The 9,956-nt window shown below is 52.1% G+C and overlaps 1 protein-coding gene across 3 annotated transcripts in view; it reads left to right on the top strand.

Annotated features, from left to right (window-relative positions):
• Nucleotides 1-9,956, top strand: part of Csrp1 (cysteine and glycine rich protein 1) — a 21,342-nt gene that overhangs the window by 2,893 nt on the left and 8,493 nt on the right. Inside the window, exons 1-2 of one of the 3 annotated variants that reach the window (XM_048809661.1) lie at nucleotides 1,674-1,696; nucleotides 7,232-7,344. In XM_048809661.1, the coding sequence (XP_048665618.1) occupies nucleotides 7,233-7,344 (112 nt within the window). In that variant the 5' untranslated portion in view covers nucleotides 1,674-1,696; nucleotide 7,232. Of the gene's footprint in view, nucleotides 1-1,673; nucleotides 1,697-1,730; nucleotides 1,750-7,231; nucleotides 7,345-9,956 lie in introns of those variants that run through there. The other 2 variants (XM_048809660.1, XM_015483822.2) reach the window with 2 other exon arrangements.

Below are 9,956 nucleotides of genomic sequence, written 5' to 3'. Positions count from 1 at the left end.
GGGGGGTGAGGGAGGGAGGGGGTGAGGGAGAGAGAACCCTGCAAGCAGGCTGCCCCAGGGAAGGGGAGGGGAGGGGTCCTGAGTTCTGACAGGAGTTTTGCCTGCAGTTGCCACTTGTCAGGAATTTATATGGTAATGACGTGGCTTGGACTACGTAGGTCCCCAGGAATTTGTCTGACGCCAGCATTAATTCCCATGTATGGTAAAGTGTGTAAATACGGAGGCAGCTAGTGTTTCCAGACTCTGGTATTTCCAGTGCTTCCCAGAGGCCAGAGGCAGCGTCTGGCTCCAGTGCTGACAAGGGAGGAAGAAATGGAAGGTCTGCAGCTGGAGGAACCAAGTCAACCGGGGGTGTGTGTGTGTGTGGGGGGATACTCTTCATACAGGGGCGTCCATAGTGGGATGGAGCTGCCTGAAACGTCAGCTGTGAGCAACCTGTGTTTATGAGCCTAAGTGCTCATTTGTTTTTCCTTTTCAAAAATGAGTACAAGCCAAATCATTCAGACCTTTTTGTTCAGCGCTTGGGATAACCAACTGTTACCACTCTATGTTGACATCATTCCAGACAAAGTCAAGACGCTCCATCTGTTAATGAGTCTGCGAAGCCTTATCATGTTATAGGATTTCCTGGACTGGTTTTGAAATACTTAAAAGAAGCCAGAGACTCCTATTTTACCTCAATATGACCTTCAGATTTCTGAACTCCCCAAGTGGAGAACTCTGCTATAAAAGGGCCTTAGGGGACACGTGGGGAAGGGGAGACACATAGCATTACCCTGTGGCAGCTCATAGTCCCCCAAGGCCCATGGGGCATGGATTTGAAAAGAGAGAACTCATGCCCTGGAAGGAGGGAGAGTGCTGAGTGGTTCCAGTCGTGTTCTGGGGTGCCTGGGCTTGGAGCCGTGAGCTTGGAGAGGTGAATCATGTACATGCTCCAAAGAAATCATGTAGGGGACATATAATCATGGCCAAGCCAGTCCCCTTCTCCTGCTGGCCATCTCTCCCCAACCAGTGACCCTTACCTTCAGTGAGGTCTATTTCCTAAGTTCACAGGTGTCACTTCTAATATACAGGCTCTATGAACTCTGAACCAGTGGGTCCCCTCCTTCCCTTTCTGTCCTTGGCTGTTCTCTGGATGTGGGGGCATGCAGGAAGAGGCTGAGGTGCGGGGTTGGAAAGGATGACAGCACTCCTCTGTACCTGGCAGATACCAAACAGATTACCTAATGTGAGCAGCACTTTTCTAACTAGATAAACACTTGACAAGTCTCTACTGGACCAGAAGGGTGGGGACTTAAGCCCTGGGTCTGTCAGTCCCTCTTTGGCCCTAAGGAACAAGTGATTATGAAATGGGAGAGAAGGGATTTTTCCATAGGAGAATTAAAGATGTGGGATGGTTTGTCAAGGGTTTGATGTGAGGGAACCTCCTTCAGGCATTGGTGGCTGGCAGTCAAGGATTCTACCTTCCTGAGATGATTTCTTAAACTTGAAACATGACGCACTGAACATAAGACCTTTGCTGACTTTCATGAGATTAGAGTAAGCACCAGAGTCTGCGCCCTGGTCTACCCACTGCTCTGCTGCTGTATGAGATGCCATCTTGGATTTCTCCTCGCAGGATCGAGGATCTGGGTACAGCTCTTACTGGAACAACTAGACAGGGCAGCAGGCTGGAGCTGGTGGCTTACAAGAAGAGGTCAATTCTTGAGTTCTGTTCTTCAGCCAGCCCTGAGGATCCTGACATTTCAGGCGAACAGCTGACTGGCTATTTCCAGTTATTCAGCAGCAAATTAAAGTTCTGTTCTCTGTTGAGATTATCAACACAGTGAAGTAGTACAAACCAGAACACAGACAGCAATTCCCAGTGAGGATATAACTCTCTGAAGGGAAAACACTGGATAGTGTGGTCACAGACGATAGAACTGATTCTTGATGACCCATGGCTATATACAAGAGGTCCCTGCTGTGGTCTCAGGTTGTCCAAGGAATTGAACCCCACGGGAGGGCAATAGCTTGTTGCAGACTCAATAGCTGGGCTGACAGACAAGTCAAACTCCTGGTCCCTATTTGATATGTTGCTTTCCAAGCTTTTTTCCTTCAAGATGGGGGCTAGCTGGGAAGGAAGGTATTCATCTGGACCCACACCTGGCGGGATGGTGTTAAGGCTTGCTTGGGCCAATCCTGTTAGTGGGAATCAAAGGTGTGAGCTCTTATGGGGTGCCAGGAGCTGTACATTTACCTTTATACTTTCTCATTTAATCCTCAGAATAGGATTTGGGGTAGTCCATCCCCCCACAGCACCCCCACCCCTCTTTGGTACCAGGAATTGAAACCAGGGGTGCTTAACCACTGAGCCACATCTCCAGCCCTTTTAAAAATATTTTATTTAGAGACAGGGTCTCACCGAGTTGCTTAGCATCGCATTTTGCTGAGACTGGCTTTGAACTTGTGATCCTCCTGCCTCAGCCTCCCTAGCCGCTGGGATTACAGGAGTGCGTCACCATGTCTGGCTTTCAGTGTTTCATTTTAGAGACAAGCAAATTAAGCCCAGAGCAGAAAGTAACTTGACCCCAGATCACTGAGCTAGGAAGGGTTGCATCTGATCTTTTTAACCCCAGCTCCCATTTTTCTAACCACGGAACTCTGACCTAGAGAATTTTCTTTACGATGCCCTCCCATGGGTCTGCTGTCCCCCAGAAGAGGGAAGGCGATTGAAAAGGAGCCAAGTGGCCCTCGGTCGGTCGGGCACTCCACACTCCAGGAACTGAGAAACAGCTTTCCTTTTAAGGCAACTCAGCCTCCCCTCAGGCAGAATTTGGCTATTGGAAAGAGGGGGCTGGGCAGAAGGAGCAGCTCGAGCCCTCGCTGCAGAGCAGATAACCCCGGGCTCCTCCAGCCGGGACTCTTCCCCAGGTGCAGGGTCTCCTGGACGGTCCTCATCTGATCCCAGGGGCAGGGAGCCCATTCACAAGGGCCGTGAAACCCCTCCTGGCTAGGGATCCCATCACTGCTTTTCTTCTCAAGTTCTAGAGCCATGTCCCATCTCTGGGCTCCTAAGGGAAGACTACTCCCCCCGGCCCAGCGCCACCAACCAAATGCCAGGCTCAAAGAAAAGGCCCGGCCAAGAGGCATCCTGGGCAGATTTTCCTCCCTGACAGGTCCTTGGGCTTCACCCATTTCTCCGCCCATGTTCCTGATTCCCTGGGGCCCTGCTGGATGTGGGCCCCTGACCTGGGGCCAGGGAGAACAAGGGGAGGCCTGTATGGAACTGTGGGTCTCCCCCAGGAGGAGAAGGGCTTTTGTGTCTAGAACAAAACACGGCTTGGAACTGACTCCCCATCTCGCGGTTAGGGGAACTTTCCTCCCTTAGGGGTGTTCCTAGGGGTATGAGTGTGTCCCCTGCTGGTTCAGGGGGTTGGAAAGGGAGAAGAGGGACAGGGAGAGAGCCAGCATTGAAGAACTGCATGCCCACCACGTGCAGCCAGTCTCAGAGACGCTAGGCCTGCAGCATGGTGACTGGGGTCACAGAGGACACAGAGATGCATTTGAATCTGATTAGACTCTAGTTCTCTCTTCTAGCTGTGTGACTACAAGCAAGTTGCCTGACCTCTCTGAGCTTTGTTTTTCTTGTCTGTGAAGTGGGCCTATATTCTCCATCTTTAGGCAATGAGATGATGCAAATAAATTATCTGGTACATGGCAGGTGATCAGCAGCAGCCTGGTGGCCTTGGCTGGGTCACATTGAGGCACCTCATCAGGCTTAAGGAAGCCAGTGTGTCTCCATAGGACTCAGTCTTTCCCCTAGAGGCTTCCCAGGCAGTTTCTGTCTCCTATCTCATTGGCCAGAAATGGTCTTGACTGTTCCTGAATCAGCCACTGGTAGGGGAATGGGATCACCATAGGTGACTCAGACTCTGTCCCTAGATCTGGGGTGGGACATGTCCCCTGATGCACTTGGTGTAGGGGCAGCTGCCTGAATAGAATCAAGGCTCCCACTCTAAGGAAGGCGGGGACAGTGGCTGCTGTTTAGATGGCCAGTAATAGGCCTTGCTGTTCTTGTTGATTGTCCTCCACCGTGTGTGCTTTGGCAGCTCCGAGTCCTTGTTCCACAAGTGCAGTTAGCTCCAGAGTCCTCAGGACAGGACGGGGCTGAAGCACTGATCATCAGAGGCTGGGAATGGGCACCGGCCCCAGGATCTGGGTGCTCAGGCACTGCGGTTATCTAAGGAGGCAGAGAGGCCACGTGCAATTAGGGGAATCTTGTCTGTGGCCTGTGTCAAGGAAGCACAGGAGCCTGAGGACCCGAGGTGGAGACAGAACTCGGAGGCAGTGGTCCCTCCACACCTGGAGGAGGACAGTGGGTCCCAGCCTCAGCCCTCTGCCTCTGCACAGCTTCCCCCAAAGCTTTGTGCACAGGGTTGGCCGGAGGGCTTCCTACTTGCCGGGCCCTTTGCTGAACACAGGTCAAGTGGCTATCCCGGTGTGGTCATTCGCAGACAGTGGGAGGACCTCATGGTTTCTTTCTTTGTTTCTTACTTTTTTCTTTTTTTTTTTTTTTTTGTACTGGGGATTGAACACAGGGACACTTAATCACCCAGCCACATCCCTAGCCCTTGTTGATATTTTATTCAGAGACAGGGTCTTGCTGAGTTGCTTAGGGCTTCGCTAAATTGCTGAGGCTGGCTTTGAACTCACGATCCTCCTGCCTCAGCCTCCTGAGCCGTTGGCATTATGCCACCTTGCCCAGAACCTCATGGTTTCTGAGCAGGGAAATGCTCCATGAGACAGCTCTGGGGGCCATGGGCCAGGATGGACTAGGAAGGAGACTTCAGAAGCAGTCTGGCCGTCAGGGTTGTCACTCTGAATGTGCCCCATGCGGCTGTTAAGTAACTGGCTTAAAGGGAGAGGGAGTTTGTTGCTTTGTCTAACTAGAGTTCTGAGATGGAAGGACCTTCAGGCTTGGCTTAATGATGTTATAAAGACTCAGTTTCCTTTGCATCTGAGCTCTGTTCCCCAGCTATCCACTGTATGCTAGGACTGCCTGTCCCCTCTTACGACAACAGTGCCAGAGCCCCCTGCTCCCTTTCTTTGCTCCAAGTGGGGGTTAGGGGAACTTACTCCCTGGAAACCCTCCCAGAAGACAGAGCCCCAGAAACCCCTGTGTCTCCCTGGCTGGCCCATCCTAGAGCTGATAACGCCGGTGGATGAGGTGAGTCCAGGCCATGTGCCATGGCTGGAAGGAAACAGGGAAAGTTACCAAGAAAAGGGAGAATGTAGCAGACAGAGATCCTCTTCAGGGGGCTGCTATGATCTCCGGGGGAAGGTGAGAGGACATCAGGCTGGCAGAGGGTAGTGGGAAGGACAGAGAGGACAGGCACCAAGAGGTGGAAGAACTCAAGGGACCTGGCTTGTGGCCTTAGGAGTGCGTCAAAGGGAGCAGAGTGAGCTGCAGCTGGGGAAGGGCGAGGAACCCATTTTCTTCCGGGTCTGAGATGAGATTCCTTAATGGGGCGGGGAGGATGGTCCTGGTACCACAAGCAAAAATGGAGGAGTCCGGAGAAGAACGAGGTTGAGAAAAAGGTAGAGAGATCAGGTGGCTCATATGCAAATCTGTGTCCCTGTGTACTGCCCAGGTGGAGATGCCCACCTGAAGCTGGGTGTATGAGCCTGGACTTAGAGGAGAGACCAGGGTCATAGGTATATGGGAGTCCTTGCAATGAGGTGCCAGCAGGTAGATGGCAATGCCAGAGACTGGGGAGGGAGGGACTTGAGGGAACCCCAACTTTGAGGATCTGGGAGTGAAAATCTCTCTCTCTCCTCGCTCCAACCAAACCTTGCTGGAGACCCCTGTCCTCCGGATAACATTCAGCTGGCCTCACCAAAACCACTTCTCCATTTTAAGCCCAGCTCCCAGCTTGTGCACCTTTCCAGAGCGTTCCCCCAGGTCCCAGGCTCTGCAGCAGAGGTACACTTGTGCAGAGTCTAGGGCCCCAGCTGTGGCTCTCAGTCCCTGGGCATCCTTCACTCCTTCCTCAACTATCTGTTGAATACCACTATGCCAGGCATGGAAATCAAGGTTTGGGAAGAGCAACTACTTCACCCAGGGTCACACAACCAGTGAGTGGCAGGATCCAGATTGGACAAAACTATCTGGCGTCAGGACCCCAGCTCCGAACCAATACCTAGGGTATCTTAAGGTTGGTCCAGGCCACCTGTTTAGTCTCACCTAGGGTACTTACTAGAAATTTGTATCCCTTATTCTCAGAGATTATGATTCATCAGGTCTAGGGCTGTACTACTAAATTTCATTTTGCAAAAGCCCATTACCTGGTCCTAAAGCCTAAGAGCAGTGTCTCTATGTGCCTGTCTCCTGTGGCTCCTGGTGAGCTATATCTTACATATAAAAGAATGTCTCAAAACCTACACGTATAGTTCAAAGAGTAATGACAAAGGGAGCTCTCATGTGACATCCCCCCCAAGTTAAGAAAAAGAACTTTGGCCTGGTATGGTGGCACACGTCTGTAATCCCAGCAGCTGGGGAGGCTGAGGCAGGAGGATGATGAATTCAAAGCCAGCCTCAGCAATTTAGTGAGGCCCTGAGCAACTTAGTGAGACCTTGTATCTAAATAAAATTTTTTCAAAAAGGGGGTGCTGTCTGTGGCTCAGTGGTTAAGTGCCCTGGTTAAATCCCTGGTACCAAAGTGGGAGGGGAAGAACTTTGCCAACACCTCATAGCCTGTCTGATAACCCCTGACCTACAGTGTCCCGGTCCCTGTCTTAGGCATAACTCATCTAAGACAGTAGTTGGTGACCGTCCTTTGCTTTCCTGTAATACATTCCCCCCCATACGTTCCTCTATCAACAGTATGAGTTCTGCCCCTCTGTGAACTTTGCCTGATTGGATTTGGGTTTAGGAACTCTGGCCTCTTTCGTGGCCCGCTCTTGTGGTGACATGTTCCCATGAGGCCATGTACAATGGCAGCCACCTCGTTCACATTGCTCCTGCAGCCTCCTTCAGTGTGCCCTACTCAGGGCCGGAAAGAGCAGCCCAAGAAGCAGCAGGAGGGTGCTGGGGGAACCAGGATGCTGGGTGACCCACGGGGACAGGTGGCCTCCACGGGAGTCCTGCCTCGGCCTTTGCTCCTGTCTCTGCCTGTTGCTTCTTGGTCACGGTTAGTCTGTGTCTCCGGCTCTCTGGGAACTTGATTCCCATTTTGGTGTCCCTTTTCAGAATGCCGAACTGGGGAGGAGGCAAGAAGTGCGGGGTGTGTCAGAAGACGGTCTACTTTGCCGAGGAGGTCCAGTGCGAGGGCAACAGCTTCCATAAGTCCTGCTTCCTGTGCAGTGAGTACCGCGCGCCGGGGACCCGTCAGGCTGGCCTGTCTGCACCCCAGGGATCCGTCCCACGGGATGTAAATAACTTGACATTTGGCTGAAGTGCAGCTGGGGAGGGACGCCCTTAAGGGCCTCTCTGTTCCCTTCAGAAGTTGCTTTCTGAGGGAGTGACCGGCCCAGTGCTCGAGGGTGGCGGGTGTGCAGGGCAGACGGCCAAGCTGGAAAGACTTTCCACCCGGCTTCCTCCTCTCTTTCTCCCCGCCACGGCCCTGTCATTTCAGAGGGAGACCTTTTAGCCCAAAGTCTCACTAGCCTTCAGACCCAAATTATCCCTGGGTGAAAAGCCACCGAGGCCTCAACCTCATGGTGAAGGTCAGTGTGGAGGAGGAACTGGGCTCTCCAGGGCACTCTTCCAGGTCAGCATTCTGTTTCTCCCACTCCCCACTGTACTCAGCCTGCAAGGAGAGGAGGAAGAAGGGGTGCGCCGTCACTGTCGTCCATTCTGAAAAATCCAGAGTGACAGTTGCTGCAGTCATGGGACTGCAGGAGTAGGAAGCCAGGCCCAAGACACCGAGAGACTGAGAGACGTCAGGCTGACCCAGGGGCCTTGGCTCTGGGATGCTCTATTGGCTGGTACCTGGGCCAGGTGATGTGTCCAGGAAGTGGTGACTTGGAGACACCTTTCCTTGGATTCCATTAAATGTTTGATTCCTGTGATCAGAGGAGAAATCTGCATTAGAAGAGGCAACTATTACACCACATGCACACACCTGTAATACCAGTGACTTGGGAGGCTAAGGAAGGAGGATCACAAATTTGAGGTCAGTTTGTGCAACTTAGCCAGACCTTGTCTTGAAATATAAAACATAAAGGGCTGGGAATGCAGCTCAGTGGTAGAGCACCCCTGGGCTCAATCCCTGGTATGGCAAGGGGGTGTAGAGGGCGGGACTAAGAGGCAACTACAGTAAAGTCTGTTTCCTTGAGGACCAGCTGAGTGGGAGGCCGTGGAGCGTCCTAGTTAAGCCCCAGGTTTCATCAGGGATAGAATCAGAATTCAGTTTCTATTATCCATGCAATGATGGACAAGTTACCCACTTTCTCTCTGGTTGAGTGTTCTCATTTGTACCTACCTCTTGGGGTCATTGAGAGAGTTCAAATAAAAGGAGCTTATAGAATGAATGAAGCACTTCAAGCAATTGTGAGGTTCAATAAACAATAGGCACGTGCATGTGTGTGTGTGTGTGTGTGCATGCACACGTACCCACTGCTCAGGGTTCCATAGCAAAATGGTGTGATAAAAGGAGAGCCGCCGGGAGTTGGAGTCCCAGCCCATCTGATAGGCCCAGGAAGTGGGGTCCTGTCCATCCTGCCCCACATGAGATCAGTTGAGAGATCCGAGCTTCCTTTGTTCTCAGGGAATTTGGGCTCCAAAGTAGGAACTAGGTAGGCCAAGGGCCACCTACCTGTTCATTGGATATAATCCAGATCTGTTGCTGGGAGGGCCAGCGCAGGGCCACACTCTCCCTGGTGGACCTGGAGTGACAGCCCCAGGGCTCACTGATGAATGGGGAGGCGACAGGCTTCAGTGGAGCCCTGCTGGCTTCCAGCCTGTGGAGGAGGAGGCCACATGCAGCAGCGTTTTGTTATCAGCAGTTCATCATTTAGCCATTTTTCAAGCTATTTTTTTCTTTCTTTTCTTTTTTCTTTCCCAGAGGGACTAAGAGAGGGCTTGGCACTGGCTGAGAAGAGGGCTCAAGCTGCTGAGGTCCCAAGGACCCTTCTCTTTGCTCTCAAATGTTGCTTAATCATTGACTAAGAGGGACCATCTGTGGCTGAGAGCTCCTGCCTGTGGTCCTGCCTGTGGAGGAGTAGCTGTTGGTCAGGCGTGGGGGGAAGTCAGGAATTCAGGGGGTGGCATAGGAAGGAAGGAGCAGGGCCTGAGGCAGGGTGTGAGGGGGTGTTGGGGATTAGAAACAGTTGCGGGAAGCCAGGCTGGGGAGCAGGGCGGCTGGGGGACAGACGTTATGCAACTAGCAGCCCTAGGAACTGGTATGTGTTCCTCTGGGGTCTCCGGCCTGTGCACTTCCTGGGCCTCCAAGCTCTCAGGGGACTGTGTTGTGCTGCACGTGGCCCATCACGTCCTCTTGCTTATTCCCAGGGGCTAGAGCAACACCTGACACCTGTGGGTTCTCCACAAAGATGTGTTTAGGAATGAAAAGGGCATTGTTTCTCTTTTTCAGTCAAGCACTTTCCCAACAAGAGCACCAACTCATCCAGGTTTTGTTTTGGTTTTTTGCTTAACATGATTTGGTAGAAGTTTAGTCAGGTCTTCCTTGAATAAGGAATATATTTGAAATCCCCCTTGACTGACTCTTTGGTGGACCTTACAAAGGAGCTGAGACCCTGACTACATCATCTGGATGGAGTGGAGGGGCAGAGGGCTGCCTGGGGTGGGGAGGGTGGTCCGCAGGGAGGAGTTCTCTTTCTTTCCTTCCTTCCTTCCTTCCTTCCATACAACACCTTTGTTTTGTTTATTTACTTTTATGTGGTGCTGAGGATCGAACCTAGTGCCCTACACATCTTAGGCAAGTGCTCTACCACTGAGCCACAACCCCCGCCCC

The sequence above is a fragment of the Marmota marmota genome, unplaced genomic scaffold, assembly GCF_001458135.2.
Source record: "Marmota marmota marmota unplaced genomic scaffold, marMar, whole genome shotgun sequence".
In the NCBI taxonomy this organism is placed as follows: domain Eukaryota; kingdom Metazoa; phylum Chordata; class Mammalia; order Rodentia; family Sciuridae; genus Marmota; species Marmota marmota.
The sequence above is the reverse complement of the archived record's forward strand: the minus strand, read 5'-3'. Positions and strand labels throughout refer to the sequence as shown.